At 40.3% G+C, this 20,270-nt stretch overlaps 1 protein-coding gene across 4 annotated transcripts in view; it reads right to left on the minus strand.

Annotated features, from left to right (window-relative positions):
* Positions 1-20,270, minus strand: part of ralgapa2 (Ral GTPase activating protein catalytic subunit alpha 2) — a 462,100-nt gene that overhangs the window by 206,608 nt on the left and 235,222 nt on the right. For 3 of the 4 annotated variants that reach the window (XM_033026192.1, XM_033026194.1, XM_033026191.1), the window contains 4 exons: positions 12,627-12,755; positions 7,871-8,064; positions 4,740-4,838; positions 4,187-4,342 (listed from right to left, as the gene is read on the minus strand). In XM_033026192.1, the coding sequence (XP_032882083.1) occupies positions 4,187-4,342; positions 4,740-4,838; positions 7,871-8,064; positions 12,627-12,755 (578 nt within the window). The remainder of the gene's footprint in view (positions 1-4,186; positions 4,343-4,739; positions 4,839-7,870; positions 8,065-12,626; positions 12,756-20,270) is intronic. The other variant, XM_033026193.1, reaches the window with a different exon arrangement.

Below are 20,270 nucleotides of genomic sequence, written 5' to 3' on the forward strand. Positions count from 1 at the left end.
TTGTTTAAAATCTCTGCAATGAGTATATCTTTTCTTTAGTCTGGTGTCAAATAAGTCTTTAGAGGGACTTCAACCACAATGTCATAACAATGACTAGATTTCCAAAAACATATAATGAGAATTAAATATAAAAGACAAACCAGAGGATTACATAACACAAATGTACTAAACAAAGGTATGGAGATAAGCATCCATTTCCAGACAAGAGAAAAAAAGAGAAAAAAGGGGTTACAGTCTGAGAAATCAGCTTATCTGAAGTTGTAGAACTCAAGAGACACAAAGTACTCGAGTAACTCAGCAGGCCAGGCAGCATCTTTGGAGAAAATGGATGGGTGATGTTTTGGGTTAGAAGGCTGCAATGACAGACAGAAGATGAGGAGCTGTTCCTAAAGCTGGCATTGGTTCCAGTTTAGTTTATTGTTACGTGTACCAAGGTACAGTGAAAATATTTTGTTGCATGCTAACCAGTCAGCGGAAAGACAATATATGATTACATTTGAGCCATTTACAGTGTATAGGCCTCACTTGGATAGAAGAGGAGGTCATAGGCCAACAGGTCAGGGTGGAAATGGGGTGAGGAATTAAAATGGCAGGCACTGCTATCAGAGGCACCCCACTCCTCCCACCCTCACTAGCTTTGTTTTTGTCTCCTTTGCAGTTCTGACAAAGGGTCGCCAACATTGACTATGTTTCTCTTTCCACATATGGAACCTGTCCTGCTGAGGATTTCCAGCATTTTCTGGTTTTACGATTTTCATTTTGCTCAAAAATTGAGCTTGATGGACATTATTATAAATGATAGACTAGAATCATTTAACAATGCATGGAAAAGTAGTTTTCCACTAAGGCTGCAGAAATATCACAGGCAACGAGTACCAATGTAGACTGTCACCTGTCTCAGTATAACCGTCAACTACAGTAAACATCACATTTTTTTATTTTTTTTAGAAGCATGTATACAAATAATAGTGAGCGACGATTTAATTACAGATTTCTTACATAGCTTCAGTTTTTTAAAATATTTTTTTTTAAAGAATAAAGATAAAGAGAGAAAAAGATGAGAGAAACTAATAGAAAAAAAGGAGACGCAAAAGGAAACTACCAATAACAAGATTGTGGAGATGGATTCAGGGAATGTTGAGTATAACTATTCATCCTATCCCAAACTCAGGTTTCAACCCTGATCTTGCGTTAAACCAATTCACTTTTTCAAAAATTCAATAAATGGAGACAATATTCTAACAAATAATTCTGGTTTGTCAATTAAGACAAATCTTATTTTTTCCAAATGCAAGGTCTCAGTCATTTCCGTAATCCACATTTTAAATGTGGGGGCTGTTGTTTTTTTCCAAAATGTTAGTATTAATTTTTTCGCAGTTATTAGACTGTAATCAAGAAATTGTCTCTGACATCGTAAAGTTTGTACTATGTTCTGATAATCCTAACATTATTAATTTTGGCTCTGGGTCCAGTTGCATATTGATAACTTCAGAAATAATCTTAAAAATGCCCAAAATTTTTAAATTTTTATACGTTACAAAGGTATGCGTTAAGTTGGCTTCTTGAAATTGACATTTATCACAGAGAGGGGAAATATTTCGAAAAACCCTATTTAATTTTGCCTGATGTAAGAGAATGGCTTGAAGTTATACAATACTCATAACATCACCCTCCATTTTTATGTTCATCTGCTGGAGCTCTACCTTTATCAATGCCTTGATCAATACTTTCATTAACTTAAGCTCCTTATCCAACATCTGGTACTCAATGAGAATTTATTTACTCTACTTAAATACTGAGAAGACCAAAGCACTGTTCCTGCACCAAAATTCACTCCAGTCTCCCAGGTCAATGCCCAAGGCTGAACCACCTCTTAGTTGATTTGAGCTTCTGATCCAAAGCCACTTCATCACCAAGACCACCTACATGTATTATCATAATACTGACTATATAAATGTGAGCTGCAGTTTTCTATTGCCTGATATATTTTAATTAGTAAATAAATGAGGCAACATGAATTAGTCTGGATAAATCAGCACATACAATTCGAGAAACAGCCATTAGTCAAAAGTATGCACCTCAAAATAATCTAACAGAATACATCCCAATGCAGAAAATTTAACACAAACATGTTAGCTCAATCAAAGGATAAACAGCAAATGTGTTTTGTGTAAAATATACAAAGTGTTGAATATCAATAAATATTTCATTTCTGCTTCTATTGATTTCCTATTAGGTGTCTACTATGAAAAGATAAATATTCAACGAGTATTTGATACAAATACTATGCCATCGTGTTCATGCTTTTATATATATTTGATGCTCATGGCAGATATCGCATAACTTTCATATTCATTATTGTGGAGAAAGGCCAGTTAACCTAGTCATGCTAGTGAAATCTATTGAGGGTTATTTTCTCACCCATTGATATAATACTAGGACAGGTTCAAGAATATTGACTTACTCATTATTATGTAGGATCACACCTCATGGCTTCCAATGCAAGGACCACATGATGATGGAAGCAATTTATAGTTTTGATTATAAAATATTTGTATCTGTGTCAGGAACTTGATGTCCAATATTATATAGCTCACTAAAATAACGCTCAGTTTAGGGCCTTGTCACCTGGATTGCTAGTTTATTCACTATTCTCGCCACACCAACGACTGCACCTCCAGACACCTCTTTCAAGCTTCTCAGGTTTGCGGACGACACAACCCTGATTGGACTGATCCAGGATGGGGAGGAATCTGCCTACAGACAGGAAGTGTCACAGCTGGCATCCTGGTGCAGTAGCAACAACCTAGAGCTCAATGCTCTTAATACAGTGGAATTGATTGTAGACTTTAGGAGAGCTCCCCCTCCCCTCACCGCATTCACCATCAACAACACCACAGTCACATCTGTAGAGTCTTTTAAGTTCCTGGGAACCATCATCTCCAAGGACCTTAAGTGGGGGGCTACCATCGACTCCACAGCGACAGCTGAGGAAGCGCAATCTGCCAAGGGAATGATGGTCAAATTCTACACGGCCATCGTAGAGTCTGTTCTCACCTTCTCCATCATGGTTTGGTTTGGCTCAGCCACCAAGCATGACACCTGGAGGCTGCAGCGAATCGTCCGATCAGCAGAGAAGGTTATTGGCTGCAACCTTCCCTCCATTGATGAACTGTACACTGCAAGGGCCAGGAAGCGAGCGGGCAAGATCATTTCTGACCCCTCTCACCCTGGCCACAAACTCTTTGAATCACTTCCCTCTGGAAGGCGACTCCGGACTGTCAAAGCTGCCACAACCAGAAATAAAAACAGTTTTTATCCACGAGTAGTTGCTCTACTCAACAGCCACAAATCTGTAGCCTCCCTTTGATCTGGTATTTTGTTGGTTCACATGCTTGATCAATGGCATTTTATCATTAATGTTTTATTATTATTAATGTTTAGTGTTTTCTGAGTCATTCGTAACTGTCACTGTATGTCATGTTGTTACTTGTGGGTGGAGCACCAAGGTAAATTCCTTGTATGTGAATACTTGGCCAATAAACTTACTTACTTACGGATGTTGCCAAGAGATGACATTGTTTTACCTGAAAGTGAGCTTTACAAGTTGAAACTCAAAAGCAGAGAGATTTAGTTGTAATTTACTGTAATTATGGATAAAGAAAGCCAAAGTCTAGTTTATCCATCCAAAGTGAAGTCACAACAAATATGTTCTGGTTCTGAGGATTGTAATGCTTTTATCTAGATTTCAATTCTACTTCCACTGTGTAGAAAACAATATGAATCATTTTTGTATCATTGAACAATATTATCGGTCTTTGAGTTTTAAGATAATCCAGTTTATACTTTGCTTTTGAAGTTTTGGCATTCTGATACACATTTTCAATGTTGTGAGAATAGAAATAGAATTTAAATCACATCGTCATACCAGTAGTAAAGTTCAAATTTTCAATGAAAAATATTATATTGTTATGTTCCAAGATGTAGTGCGAATTGTATCCAAACAATACATATAGAAAATCAATCACATGGGAACAGACTGGTACTTGGTAGATTGCTTTTCCAAGCCAATATTTCTGCAAGAATTGTTTTTTTTCTAATTTAGAACACCACTGCTTTAGGTCTTAAACACCACACTTTATTATATCCTTGAACTACACCTCAAGAAAGGAAATGGTTGTATTACCTGATCTTCGCATACAATGCCTCTGTGAATCACATGATAAAAGTACACGAGGAAATCAGTGTTTGGCAAGACATCTTGGCGTTTTGTCATAATGTCACAGATTAGCTTGTATGCGTGTAGTTTCCCTTCTTTGTATTCATTGGGCAAAGTTGTTGCCTGAAGAAATACATTGAAACTGAGAGTTTTGGACAAATCATAGTATATATAACATAAATATATAAAGTCAATGTAATATTCGACCACTAACGTCACATTTAAGCCCACTTAATTTTACTCCTATACAAAATGCATCAGAATCTCAGAGATCACAGACTTGAAATGTTAACTGTTTCTCTCTACAGATAACACTTGAATAAATCAAAATATATCCTGTTGTCATCAATTATTGATGTAACTGCCATTAATTCCACCCTCCATTCCACTTTATTTGAGCCTTCAATACAAACTAAAGGGTAATCTATTTTCAGCAATTTTCTTTATCATTTCAAATTTGCAAGATTGATTTTTTTTTTGATTTTTTATGTTACTATTTGCATGAGTTGTACTAATTTACCTTAAATAACCAGGACATAAACATACGAAGGGGTGGACTCAGAAGTGGAGATTGTGGTGAAACCTGATTATCTAAACTGACACCAAGGTTGTCTCGAATCTAGAACAAAAACAAAACATCGGTCTTATTAATCCTGTTTAAAAGATCAAATGGAACAATATATCCAATCAACCACCTTTTAAGCAAACATGATATATGAACAATATTGGTGAAACTTACTGATGCCTGCCATTAAGATTAAGACCTATTTATCAATTATAGTTGCCATTGTTTTGTGCTTGAACGTAATCATATTTTTCCAATCACTGACAATAGTAAATAGAATCACAAAGCATTGCGGGCAAAGCATGAGCATTTAAAAGATTTTGCACCAAAGAAAATAAAACTGCACAAGGGAGAGCTTGTCCGTACATTAGCAACGATGTTGCAAATTGAAAAAAATATTGTCTTTGCTCAATAACTTGCAAACACATATAAGCCTTTACGAGGACGTTGCCAGGACGAGAGGGTTTAAGCTATAGGGAGAGGTTGAGTAGGCTGGGACTATTCCTTGCAGCGCAGGATGAGGGGTGATCTTATAGAGGTGTATAAAATCAAGAGAGGAATAGATTGGGTAGATGCACAGAGTGTCTTCCCCAGAGTAGGTGAATCGAGGACCAGAGGACATAGGTTTAAGGTGAAGGGGAAAAGATTTAATAGGAATCCGAGAGGTAAAGCGCCTGTCCCACGAGCATGCGACCTGCATGCGGCAAGCGCGACCTAAAGGGCCGGTCCCACCAGCATGCACCTAAAGTGGTCGCTTGAGCCGTACGGCCTCGCGGGGCCGGTCCCACTTCGATCGCTGGAGCCGTATGGAGTTGTGCGGAGGTGGTCCCGACATCGCGCGGGGCTCCAAAAAAACTGATCGTGCTCAAAAATTCCGTGTGGCAACGGCCTGCCGGCCAGCAGCCGCCTCAACGCCGTACGTCACGCGCGAACTTCCCTCGAACTTCATGTCACTCACTCGACCACCGCGCGGCCCCCGCTTCTGGTTAGGTCGCGCTTGCCGCATGCAGGTGCATGCTGGTGGGACCGGCCCTTTAGGTCGCGCTTGCCGCATACAGGTCGCATGCTCGTGGGACAGGCCCTTTACTTTTTCACTCAAATGGTGGTGGTGGGTGTATGGAACAAGCTGCCAGAGGATGTAGCTGAGACAGGGACTATCCCAACGTTTAAGAAAATGTTAGACAGGTACATGGATAGCAAAGGTTTGGATGGGTGTGGGCCAAACGTGGGCAGGTGGGACTCGTGTAACTGGGACATGTTGGCCGGCAGTACCAAGTTGGGCCGAAGGGCCTGTTACCACACTGTATCACTCTTTGACTGATAAAGCAAACTGATTTCACTAATTAATTTTGGTAGCAATTTTTTTTTTAGGAGACATTGTTGGCGTAAATTGATCATAAAACTAGAAAAACAGGTATAAATGAATTAAATGGGCCTTGAAACAATGTTCTCTCCACACAAGCTGTCTGACCGGTGCAATTCCAACCTTTTCTGTTGTTATTCTTTTGGAGATAAATCAACTAAATCACTTGTCATTGTCAGAAAACATTTTAAGTTAGAAATCCATAAATACATGAAAAATACAAAAACTGGCAGCGTTGTTTTTCATTGCAGCAACAGATTACAGTAATATGATGAAATTGTTTAAAATTATGAATGAATCAGCAAGATGGAAATAAGCCAATTCTAGCAGTTGAAACTATAAAACCTTTAATCTAAATAAAATGCATTTAACGCAGAGAACAACTTGGCATTGATACTGGGATTATTTATTATTGTCATATACTGAGATGCTGGGAGAATCTGTGCTATCCAGTCAAATCAAGCTATACATAAGAACAATCAAGCCAGATACAAGTACAACAGTTGGGACAAATAAACAAACAAGTGCAGATTTAGTGTTACAACGTTCTAACGTTATAGAGAAACTTGTGCAGATAAAAAATAGTGCAAGGACCACAATGAGGCAGGATGAGCATTCCAGACTGTACCCGTCGCTTGAGAAGACTATTTAGTAGTCTGACAACAGCGGGGAAGAAGCTGTTCCAGAACCTGGTGGTACATGCTCAAACTTTTGTCTTCTGCTTGACAGGAGAGGGGAGAGGAGGGAATAGTAGGGGTGTAAATGGTCCTTGATTATGAAGGCTGCTTTCCAGACAGTGTGAGGTGTAGATGGAATTGAAAGGGGGGGGGGAGAAAGAAAGAGAAGTGGGATTGCTTTTTGCAATGGACTGGGTGTAATCTACAACTCTCTGCTATTTCATATGGTTTTGGGCAGAGCTGTTGCCGAACCAAGCTGTGATGCATCCAGTTAGGCTACTTTCTGCCGTGCATCTGCAGAGGTTGGCAAGAGTAGCTTTCGAATAGAGATCTGGGTGAACATTGAACTCGCTTTCAACGTTAGTGGCAAAGGCAAAAATGTTGTTATCATTCAAAACTCGTCCTTTTGACCCTTTTTGCCAAGTCCATTTTTTTCTGATTTTGATTTCTCTTCCTGGACTTGTTGTTTCAGTGAATTTGTGACCAACTTGTGTTTCCTTGTCAATCCACAGCTGTTTATTTTTTAATCCTTTGATCTGCCTATACAATGGCATGTCATGTACAATCTAGCCTTGTGTCTGGTTTCTTTTGGTATTGTGATGCAATTAAAAAGACTGCTAAACAATGGGCAGCACAGTGGAGCAGTGGTAGAGTTGCTGCCTTGCAGCACCGTAGCCCCGTGTTCGATCCCGACTACGGGTGCTGTCTGTATGGAGTTTGTACGTTCTCCCCGTGATCGCGTGTGTTTTCTCCGAGATCTTGGGTTTCCTCCCACACTCCAAAGGCCTACATGTTTGTAGGTTCATTGGCTTGGTACAAGTGTAAATTGTTCCTAGTCCGTGTAGGATAGTGCTAGTGTGTGGGGGTCACTGGTTGGTGCAGACCTTGTGGGCCGAAGGGCCCGTTTCCACACTATATCTCTAAACTAAACCAAAACTTTTCAAATATACATTCCAGATCTCAGGAATGAGAGAACTATAAATACACACAGAGCAAATATCAACTGGTCATAATATATTTGGTAAAATTAATAATCCATAACGTACCTTGGCTAATTTGTGCCAGAGGTCATTTAAATATTGAAAAACCATGGCATGGATTTTAGGGCTGCGGATGCCATTGACATCACCCAAAATGCCCAAAATTCTTCTCCAGAGCACGGCGGCTGCATCAGCGTGCCAACCAATGAGGTTTCCTCCAGCAATAATACTGCACTCATCTGCAAGGTATTCACCACTCCCTGTAGATTAAAACAAATAGAAATCAGAATACAGATCACACTCGCTCAACATTAGGCCACAGACTCTTGCAATACAATCACTCACTTCATTAATCATTCGTAACTCAAAAGAGCAATTTTGAGATGAAATGAGGCAAAGTACAATAAATGCAGGTAGTAGACACAAAGTGCTCAGCAGGTCAGGCAGTGTCTCTAGAGAACATGGATAGGTGACGATTCAGATTCCGACCCGAAATGTCACCTACCCATGTTTTTCCAGAGATGCTGTGTGACCCACTTAGTTACTCCAGCAATTTTTTTTGTTGCAAACCAGCATCTGCAGTTCCTTGTGTCCACAAATGCAGGTAGGTTTGTTTCATGTCAAACACTGAATGATAGAAGTCAATATCTCTCATTTTCAAATATATTGCAACTTCAAACCAAAAAAATGTTGACGCTTTAGGATATAATGAATGTGAATGTTTCTTTTACATAACCTTCTGCCCTAGCCATTCAAACAGAATGGTTCAATGAATCAGAATATTTTGAAGTTTGGTTCAGAGAAATTTGACAGAGAGAACCAGTATGATTTATTGTTCCATCATGACCTTTGGAATTACCATGCCAACACAATGTACTGGATTAACAAAAAACTGCAGATGCTGCAAATCCAAACAAAAACATAATTCTGAAAGCACTCAGCAGGTCAGGCAGCATAAATTGGGACATAAATTTGACATTTTGTGTCAGGTAACAATTGACAGAACTGGAAAAGTTGGAAGATAATTTTAAAATGGCGTGAACAAAGAATTTGTGGGATCGAGTGCAGACCAAAGGCATCAAGTAAACAATTATTTTAACAAACAGCAGTTGGAGGCAAAAAGAAAAAAAAAAAACATAAAGATAACAGCCACATCCATAGTAAAAGAATGACAAAAATAATAGATGTTGCCTGAAATTAAATTCCAAAGGCTGTAATATACCAATCAAAAGATGAGGGTTCTGTGCCTCCACTTTGTGTTGGACATCATTACAGCAATGGAAGACAAAGACAGAGGGGTCAGAGTGGGAACGAGACAGAGAATTCAAGTGACAGAAAGCTGAAAGCATGGAGTTGCCCTTGTGGATTGAACAAGTGTTCGTTCGCTCCACCCGCACTCTTTTAAAATAAGTTTGTCTTCTTAAATTTACAGTTCTAGACCTGAAATATCAACTGTTCCTCTTCCCATATACATATTTATGACTTTAAGAAGCAAGTCATAAATATGAGTGGTATAACTCTAAGGAGTTATACCACTCAATATTAGTTATACGTGTATTATTTTTAAAAATGTGATCCTACATTTTACATTATAAATGTAAGCAGCTGCGGCTCGCCTGCAGTCCGTCTGTCTTTTTCTTTTTTTTGTTTCTTTTGTCTTGTTGGACGTATGTTTTAGTTTATTTTTAGTTGTGTATGTGTGGGGGGTGGCGGGGAAACTCGTTTTAGTCTCTTCCTTCGGGGGGATGCAACCTTTTCTTTGTCGTATCTCCGTCTCCGTCTGCGCTGAGGCCTAAACGTGGAGCTGGCAACTGGGGTCGACCTGGGGTCGACCTGGGGCCGCCCTCGTGGCTCCGGAGGCAGAGCCAGGACTCACCATCGCAAAGCTGGCCGACTTCGGGGCTGTGGTGGCGCTGCGGTGGCGGCCCGACTTCGGAGCCTCGGAGGCTTCGGCCGCGGGCCCAGTGGACGACAACATCGGGAGCTCGCAGGTCCCATGTTGGTGACCGATTCTCTGGAGCTCCCGCAACAACAGCTTCGTCCGCTGGACTGGAGGGTGACAGCTTCGTCTGCCCCGGGCCGCGGAGTTTGAACCGGCCTGTTCGCGGAGCTGGGTTTCTGCCGCGGGACTTACCATCACCCGGCGGGGGGCCCAACATCGAAAGCCTGGATCGCCTCAACGCAGAGGGAGAACAAGGAAGGAAGAGACAAGGATTTTAAGACTTTTGCTTTCCATCACAGTGAGGAGTGCCTGGTAGACTCACTTTGGTGGATGTTAAACTGTGTTCATTGTGTATTTTGTTATTTTATTCTCTGTCATGACTGCAAGGTGTGTAATTTGGTTCAAACTAACAAGTTTGAATGACATTTTACTTCACATAAAGACTCGTACACATTTTATAAACCAATTTGATTTACCACTATTTATTCTCACTTGCATTTTATTCACACGAGGGTTGGACACGTGTTTTCTGCTCTCTTCTACTCTGGTGCATGCTGCACCATGCGGTTTGTTGTTTTTATTCCATTTTATCAGTAAGAAAAAAGTTAACTCTATAATTCTTTTCTGATCAGTTTGAAATACTCTGTCTGCATAGATTTCCAAAGGTTTTTTAGAACTGGGTGTCCAATTATAATTGCATGACTTTGAATAAGCAAAGCACAGATGATTTGTTTACTTAATTTATCATCAGAGCAAGCGACAGATTCAAAGGACATGTGATCTTCCTCCACCACAATTGTCAAATGTCAGCATCGTGATATTATTGTAGAATGGCGCTGGCGACAGTGCTAAAGTATTAATTCACACATCCTTAATCTAAACAAATCCCATCAGGTCAGATTTGTTTTGATATTGACCATCATATTGTTGAAATTGAACCTTGTTGATAATGTAATGATTAAAACTATTATTCCAATGCTCACAGGACCCAAGCTATTCTCTCATTCTGTATTTCAGTTATCATCTTCAGTACTTCCAAATTCTAAGCCAACACAAATTTCACACAGTCAAGTATAATGTTATCACATTCTTCGAAATGGAGCCCCGCTTGATACTGCTCCGTCTTCTATTAACACCTACCTGTTTTGTTCACTGATTTCAAAATCTTTGCTTTAATTTATAAATCATTCTGCAGCCTCATTGTTTCATTTCTGGTGCTTCTTCCTCTCTCCAGTTTACCTCTGCTGGAATTGTCCTTCTAACACTTGTCATCTTTCTACATCCTTCAAATTCCCTCCCTTCAAACATACATCCCAAACTAGTCTAAGTGCTATTCTAGTGCATCTCCTTTCCCAAACGATTTATTTTATTTGTTAGAACACTCATCTATATACTAATAAAACTCTCATCTTATCCTCTTCCAGTTTGTGTTGTTTTTAAATTTGCGCAAAAACGGTAGCCGATAGCGCTACAGTTTTTCACCACCTTACTCGCTATTCTCCAGTGCTGCAAGTGCAACAGGTTTTGTTCTGATCGGTGAAATAGTACAAAAGTTATGAAGGTTTCAAAATCGTAAAAACTGGCCCTTCGGGCATCCAGTGTCAATAACCGGCGAGGAGAATAAAGGTGAAGGAGCAGAGTGTGTTGAGCAGCATGCGGGGAGAGAGTGGCGTGCGGGGAGAGAGCTTCTGCGGCGCCCTGCACAACGGGCCGGGAGCCACTGAGTTGAATCTGAGTGAAGCCTCTAACTGAAGCCGGAGTGGGACCGGGACCTGCTGCGTGAGGCCGAAAGCTGAAGGTGCGGGGTGAGCAGAGTGCGAGCTGTGCCTGCAGTGACCGCCAGCCCCTCCTCGTACTCCCACTTCCCCTGCACACCCCCCTCCCCGTGCACCCACACCTCTCCTGCGCACCCCCCGCGCACCCCCACACACCTCCACCGCACCCCCCCTCCACCACATCCCCCCCTCATGAACCCCCCTTTCCTCCCCTCCCCTACCCCGCTCCCTGACCTGTCTTGCACACCCCCCATCCCCTCCCTCATCCTTCCCAAAACCCCCCCTCCACCCCGTCCAAACCCTCCCTCCCCCCCCCCCTTCACCCACCCCTCCTGCATACTTACCCACACACCCCCCCCCCGATAGATGACAAGTTAATAAAGGTTTACTTAACAGCTTTGGAACAACTAAATAATTCTCTTCATCTCTACCTAAAATTAATAGGGATGGAATTCCTCCCTGAATTATTGCAAATTAGGAAATGTCGAACCAAAATAGTTATGGCGTTTTCATTTGGAATTCAGGTACCGGGGTTTTGGCATGTTCTGTACTTCCTGTCCAATTCCCATGTTGAAGAGAATGGCAGGGTGTGTGGCTGCCACAGCAGTTCATTTCCCTCTGCTGAATAACGTTTAGATTTTGGATATCTCAGAGTATACTCAGAACATGTTTCCTCTCAGTTAACATAGTAGGTTTAAATCATCCATAAGTCCTCATACACATTCTTTAGACCACTATATAATCCCAAACTACAATTGCTAATATCTAGTCAGAATGGCCTCCACAATTGTACTCTACTTAGAATTATGCAGTCACTATCCTGGTTTGTTCATTTTCTTTTTATTGCAGATTGGCTTAAACTTAGTTCAAGTGCTTTAATATTAATGTTTTACACATTTGCCCACCCTACGGACAATAACATGGTCCCTTTCCTTCTCAAATTATCATAATTGTAGATAATCGACTATTATTGTTTGCATTCAAATTGTTTGCATTTAGCATCTGAACTACATCTTTTCAGAAAGCAGGCAACTCCATGAGGCGAATAAATTTCCCCCAAGAAAGATTTTAAAGATAAAATTTAAAGAATCAGCCAATATAGTACCCAGATCATCAGGAATTTGCAGTTTCTCATCCAATGTGGCTGAATCTTTAGGTTCAGGTTGTATGGAGTAAGCTGAAGAAATGCTGGGAAGATGTGGCTCTACACAGGTTGGAAGTGTAGTGCCTAATCCTAAGGAGGCACAAAAAAATATAGACATCATGGCTTTGACCAAATTAATGCACCTAACCCCATGTAATAAAATGAAAAAAGTAAATCATAAATAACAGACATGTTCAACACAAAACAAAGCTCTTTGACCATTTCTAAAATAAATGTTCTACATCAACTGGGATTCACATACATTTCAGAAATACTAGTTACATTACACATCAGAAGAGTAACAATTTCTCCACAGATGCTGCCTAACAAGCTGATTATTTCCAGCATTTCAGATTACTACCTTGTTTAGTTTTTAATTTTACACTCAATGATTTATAAATTTACAATACGTTTAGTGGCTGCTGAGTACTTTTCAGGTTAATATGCTTAATAATTATGCAAAGCAAAATGTTGCACGTCATCAGTGTTCACTGCCATAATCAGCAGAAATCGCACGTTTTGAGATGAATATGTTAAATATGTTTACCCATAAAACAGAAACATTCCATTTTTTTAATCAAGAACATACTTAAATGTTTAGAATATTGATTCTGGATTAAAAACATCATTTTTATTCCATTATTTAATGACAATGGTTAAATCGAACACAATAATCGTGGTACAAACAATTACTGGAAAAGTTGTTATTCGCAACTTTTAATACTGATGTTCTAATCTTCAACACCAATCCATTCCACTCATTAATTAAATTCTATTTCTCAATCATTTCTCAGAAAACATTCATAACAATGTATGCTGCTTATAATGTGTAGTCTTCAAACTAAAGTTAATTTTCTTGTAAAGCAATTACTGCGAAAAAGCTAAAAGGAAAATTCATTGGTAAAACTAAGGGCTACTCCTGCAATTAAATATCAAGCAGTTAACATGTTGCACGATCATTTTAAATGTTTTCATAAATAGACAAATCAGCATTCAATTCTGATACATGTTATGAAAATTTGTATGAAATGAAAATTCTGCCATATAGGACTTATTTACAGATTCTATTAACTTTTCCACAACAGACATTAGATTACAATTGTCTACTCATTTCTACTTTCTTGCTCCAATATCTTATGAAATTGATTTAGCATTCAAGCAGAAAATTCCCCAGATCTTTGGAAAACTATAGGTATTTCTCACCAACTTACATTGTTAGCTATATTGAAAACACCAATAATGAAAAGGTCTGTCCTTGCTGTTATCACTTTTTGAGCTGCACACTGATGCAGCTGCTAGTGCTACTGACTCAGAACCCTAGGTTCGATCCTGACCTTGGATGCTGTCTGTGCGGAGTTCGCAGGTTTTCTCCATGACCGGTTTCCTTCAGGTGCTCCAGTTTCCTCCCACATCCCAAAGACATTCGCGTTTGGCCTCTGAAAATTGCCCTAAGTGTGCAGGGAGTGGATGCAAATGTGGGATAACATAGAACTAGTGTGAACGGGTGATTGATGGTCGGCATGGACTCGGTGGACCAAAGAGCCTGTTTCCATGCTGTATTTCTAACCTAAACTTTTACTGATACAATTTTATTGCATAAATTAACGTTGTGGAGTATTTAATGTACCATCACTGTTCTCTGTTGTTTTTAAATGATCCTTATTATTCATGAGTCCCTTTCTTTTTTAATATATTTCTAAGCTTTGTGTTAATCTTGAATACCTTTCGGGAATTTTGATAAAATAAAAATGGTTGGAATACATTTTCCGTGATGTTTCAGAAAAAACGGCAAATGCTGGAAAAATCGAAGGTAGACAAAAATGCTGGAGAAAGGCAGCATCTATGGAGCTAAGGAATAGGTGACGTTTCGGGTCGAGACCCTTCAGACCGATGTAGGGGGGGTGGGGGGGGGGGGGAAATGGGTGGGGAAGGGCAGAAAGAAGAAAGGAAGAGGCAGAGACAGTGGGCTGTGGGAGAGCTGGGAAGGAGGGAGAAAGCAAGGACTACCTGACATTGGAGAAGTCAATGGTCATACCGTTGGGGTGTAAACTACCCAAGCAAAAATATGAAATGCTGCTCCTCCAATTTTCCATGAAGGAGAAGTTGATTTGAAAAATAATTGAACCTTTCCGTACAGTAACAATTACTTAATGAGACAGAAAAAGGGGATGGTGGAACACCTTGTTGATGCAGTCTACAGATATTTATAATTTAAAATCAGAGGCTGTATCAAGTTGAATTTGTACATAGATGCCAGTATAGCATTTGATGTACAAAAATGAAGAGACTCAGAAATCTAAATGAAGAAATAGCTACTTGATGGGAATTATCATTACAAAAGAAGAGGGATGTCTTAAAAAAATGTTTCCTGTGCGAAAACTTGCAGATTTCCCCCAAAAAGGTACAGAACATTACTCCAAGAACTTAGTTCCGTGGCATTTCTAAACAGTTATTTAATACTACATTGAATATGTTGAAGTCATTTTAATTCATAGAGAAGCTTTAAAAAGTAAATTAAAATGTTAAAGGTAGACAAAATTGCTGGAGAAACTCAGCGGGTGCGGCAGCATCTATGCAGCGAAGGAAAGAGGCAACGTTTCGGGCCAAAACCCTTCTTCAGACTGTTTCGGCTCGAAACGTTGCCTCTTTCATTCGCTCCATTGATGCTGTCGCACCCGCTGAGTTTCTCCAGCAATTTTGTCTACCTTTGATTCTCCAGCATCTGCAGTTCCTTCTTGAACAAATTAAAATGTTAAATTAGTTAAAGTGAATATATAAAGGATAACCGAACATGGTCAAGATGAGAGAAATGTATTTTCTTGCTTAGTAAGAGGATAATTAATGAATAGATTATCCAGGCAGAATTGCATGTACAACTAATGGCAAGAGAGTTGAACAGATGCTTTGCATTCTATTTCCCCCCCCCCAAAGATTGAAGACTGGTTTTACCACCTAACTAATAGATATAGTTGGGATCACGGAGACATGGCTCCAGGGTGACCAAGGCTGGGAGCTGAACATCCAGGGATATTCAATATTCAGGAGGGATAGAGAGAAAGGAAAAGGAGGTGGGGAAGCGTTGCTGATTAGAGAGGAGATTAACGCAATGGAAAGGAAGGACATTAGTTTGGAGGATGTGGAATCGGTATGGGTAGAGCTGCGAAACACTAAGGGACAGAAAACGCTGGTGGGTGTTGTGTACAGGCCACCTAACAGTAGTAGTGAAGTTGGAGATGGTATCAAACAGGAAATTAGAAATGCGTGCGACAAAGGCAAAATCGTTATTATGGGTGACTTCAATCTACATATAGATTGGGTGAATCAAATTGGCAGGGGTGCTGAGGAAGAGGATTTTTTGGAATGTATGCGGGATAGTTATCTAAATCAACATGTAGAGGAACCAACGAGAGAGCAGGCTATTTTAGACTGGGTATTGAGTAATGAGGAAGGGTTAGTTAGCAGTCTTGTTGTACGTGCCCCCTTGGGCAAGAGTGACCATAATATGGTTGAGTTCTTCATTAGGATGGAGAGTGACATTGTTAATTCAGAAACAATGGTTCTGAACTTAAAGAAAGGTAACTTTGAGGGTATGAGACGTGAATTGGCCAAGATTGACTGGCAATTAATTCTAAAAGGGTTGACGGTGGATATGCAATGGAAGACATTTAAAGACTGCATGGATGAACTACAAAAATTGTTCATCCCAGTTTGGCAAAAGAATAAATCAGGGAAGGTAGTGCATCCGTGGATAACAAGGGAAATCAGGGATAGTATCAAAGCGAAGGATGATGCGTACAAATTAGCCAGAAAAAGCAGCATACCGGAGGACTGGGAGAAATTCAGAGACCAGCAGAGGAGGACAAAGGGCTTAATTAGGAGAGGAAAAATAGATTATGAAAGAAAACTGGCAGGGAACATAAAAACTGACTGCAAAAGTTTTTATAGATATGTGAAAAGAAAGAGATTAGTTAAAACAAATGTAGGTCCCTTGCAGTCAGAAACAGGTGAGTTGATCATGGGGAACAAGGATATGGCGGACCAATTGAATAACTACTTTGGTTCCGTCTTCACTAAGGAAGACATAAATAATCTGCCGGAAATAGCAGGGGACCGCGGGTCAAAGGAGTTGGAGGAATTGAGTGAAATCCAGGTTAGCCGGGAAGTGGTGTTGGGTAAATTAAATGGATTAAAGGCCGATAAATCCCCAGGGCCAGATAGGCTGCATCCCAGAGTACTTAAGGAAGTAGCTCCAGAAATAGTGGATGCATTAGTAATAATCTTTCAAAACTCTTTAGATTCTGGAGTAGTTCCTGAGGATTGGCGGGTAGCAAACGTAACCCCACTTTTTAAGAAGGGAGGGAGAGAGAAAACGGGGAATTACAGACCAGTTAGTCTAACATCGGTAGTGGGGAAACTGCTAGAGTCAATTATTAAAGATGGGATAGCAGCACATTTGGAAAGTGGTGAAATCATTGGACAAAGTCAGCATGGATTTACAAAAGGTAAATCATGTCTGACGAATCTTATAGAATTTTTCGAGGATGTAACTAGTAGCGTGGATAGGGGAGAACCAGTGGATGTGGTGTATCTGGACTTCCAGAAGGCTTTCGACAAGGTCCCACATAAGAGATTAGTTACAAACTTAAAGCACACGGCATTGGGGGTTCAGTATTGATGTGGATAGAGAACTGGCTGGCAAACAGGAAGCAAAGAGTAGGAGTAAACGGGTCCTTTTCACAATGGCAGGCAGTGACTAGTGGGGTACCGCAAGGCTCAGTGCTGGGACCCCAGCTATTTACAATATATATTAATGATCTGGATGAGGGAATTGAAGGCAATATCTCCAAGTTTGCGGATGACACTAAGCTGGGGGGCAGTGTTAGCTGTGAGGAGGATGCTAGGAGACTGCAAGGTGACTTGGATAGGCTGGGTGAGTGGGCAAATGTTTGGCAGATGCAGTATAATGTGGATAAATGTGAGGTTATCCATTTTGGTGGCAAAAACAGGAAAGCAGACTATTATCTAAATGGTGGCCGACTAGGAAAAGGGGAGATGCAGCGAGACCTGGGTGTCATGGTACACCAGTCATTGAAAGTGGGCATGCAGGTGCAGCAGGCAGTGAAGAAAGCGAATGGTATGTTAGCTTTCATAGCAAAAGGATTTGAGTACAGGAGCAGGGAGGTTCTACTGCAGTTGTACAGGGTCTTGGTGAGACCACACCTGGAGTATTGCGTACAGTTTTGGTCTCCAAATCTGAGGAAGGACATTATTGCCATAGAGGGAGTGCAGAGAAGGTTCACCAGACTGATTCCTGGGATGTCAGGACTGTCTTATGAAGAAAGACTGGATAGACTTGGTTTATACTCTCTAGAATTTAGGAGATTGAGAGGGGATCTTATCGAAACATACAAAATTCTTAAGGGGTTGGACAGGCTAGATGCAGGAAGATTGCTCCCGATGTTGGGGAAGTCCAGGACAAGGGGTCACAGCTTAAGGATAAGGGGGAAATCCTTTAAAACCGAGATGAGAAGTACTTTTTTCACACAGAGAGTGGTGAATCTCTGGAACTCCCTGCCACAGAGGGTAGTCGAGGCCAGTTCATTGGCTATATTTAAGAGGGAGTTAGATGTGGCCCTTGTGGCTAAGGGGATCAGAGGGTATGGAGAGAAGGCAGGTACGGGATACTGAGTTGGATGATCAGCCATGATCATATTGAATGGCGGTGCAGGCTCGAAGGGCCGAATGGCCTACTCCTGCACCTAATTTCTATGTTTCTATGTTTCTATGAAATTGCACTTATTTTCTCCACTGGTCTCTTAAGTGACATTTCATCTTGCCAATCTATGTATGCCACATGGTAGCATTTCACCCAACCGTCATTAGCTGACTCTTGAGATTTCCCTTCATGAAACACATTCTGACAACAGTTAACTATTTTCATTGTCTCTTTATACGTGACTGTGCAGAGTTTGCACAGTTTCCTCCCACATCCCAATGACGTGCAGGTTAATTTTTTTTATTTGTTAATTAAACATTTTACAATGTATGCAAATATTGCTAGGTTTTAATTATTTGAATCACGGTCATCAAAACAACTAGATATGGATACTCCTGATTCTTTTAGGTGCTCCATTAGACCCACACTCAATGGAATATAATGTTTTAGGATTCTTCAGGATCCAAGGGTATACTCAATTGAGCATTTGTACCTTTTTAGCTCATATAAATTGTAAATTATATATATTTTTTGTATCAATCACACTCCGAACCATTCCTCTCTAGAAAATTATGAATAAAATAGTTTTGAAATAATTGCTGAAATGGTTTATAGAATTACCTCAAAAAAAGTGGTAACACAGTAACATTTACTGAAAAAGATCAGTAATATATACTGACAAAAAGTCCACAAGAGGGAGCCTGCCAATGCATAGATAGTAATCTAGACATTAGTGCAACTGTTTGTCATAGAAACATAGTGCATCAAAGCAGGCTCTTCAGTCCAATGCATCCATGCCGACCAAGATGTTCCATCTAAGCTAGTCTCAGATGCCTGCATTTGCCCCATATCCTTTTAAACATGTCCTAACCATGTACCTGTCCAAGTGTCTTTTCAATGCTGCTATAGCACCTGCGTCAATGACCTACTCGGTGAAGAAATTGTCCCCCAGGTTCCTATTAAATCTGGCCCCTTTCATCTTAAACCTATGTCCTCTGGCTTCATCCCACTACCCTGGGTAAAATACTCTTTGCATTCACCATACCTGTTCCCCTCAATTCTTATACACCTCTTTAAGATCATCCCTCAGCCTCCTGCACTCCAAGGGGTAAAATCCTAGCATGCTCAACCTCTCCCCACACCTCAGGCCCTCGACTACTGGCAACATCCTCATAAATGTTTACTGCGATCTATACATCTTTCCAATAGGAGGATGACTCAAACAGAACACAGTCCTCCAAATGTGACATCACCAATATTGGTGTGAAGGAATGTTAAAGGGGGCCTTGAAGACACCCATTGAAAACTGGTATCTTTCGCTATCAAGGTTAATTAATTACATATATGAGAAAGACTGCAGGTGCCTAAAGTCATTACTACATAGTGGAAAAAAATCACACTTTTCACCTCCACTTCCCATGAATGACCACCACCTTGAACTAGCCAATTGTCAACAATAAGGGAAAGTGCTAGACTCTATTGTTATGTAAGTAATGGTAGGACACTTGGAAACTAATAAGACTGGGCAGAATCAGCATGGATTCACACAAGAGCACTTTTTTGACAGGCAGACAGAACCGGTTGATGTGGTGTACTTGGACTTCCAAACGGCCTTCAGTACAGTACGAGAGAATGTTAAAACAAATTTACAGTATGTGAAATTGGTACCACGGGAGAATATTATACAAATTTACAGTATGTGAAATTGGAAACAATATGCCAGCATGGGCAGAAAATAGTCAGATTAAATAAGTCATTTTGGGTTGGGTTAGAAGGCTTGGATTGGTTGAATGCTGGGACCTCACATACGAACTATCAACATCAATAATAAGTAAATAGATCAAGTATGACATGTTTATGTTTGGTTATGTTACTAAACAGCATGGAGC

This window comes from Amblyraja radiata, chromosome 8 (assembly GCF_010909765.2).
Source record: "Amblyraja radiata isolate CabotCenter1 chromosome 8, sAmbRad1.1.pri, whole genome shotgun sequence".
NCBI classification, from domain to species: domain Eukaryota; kingdom Metazoa; phylum Chordata; class Chondrichthyes; order Rajiformes; family Rajidae; genus Amblyraja; species Amblyraja radiata.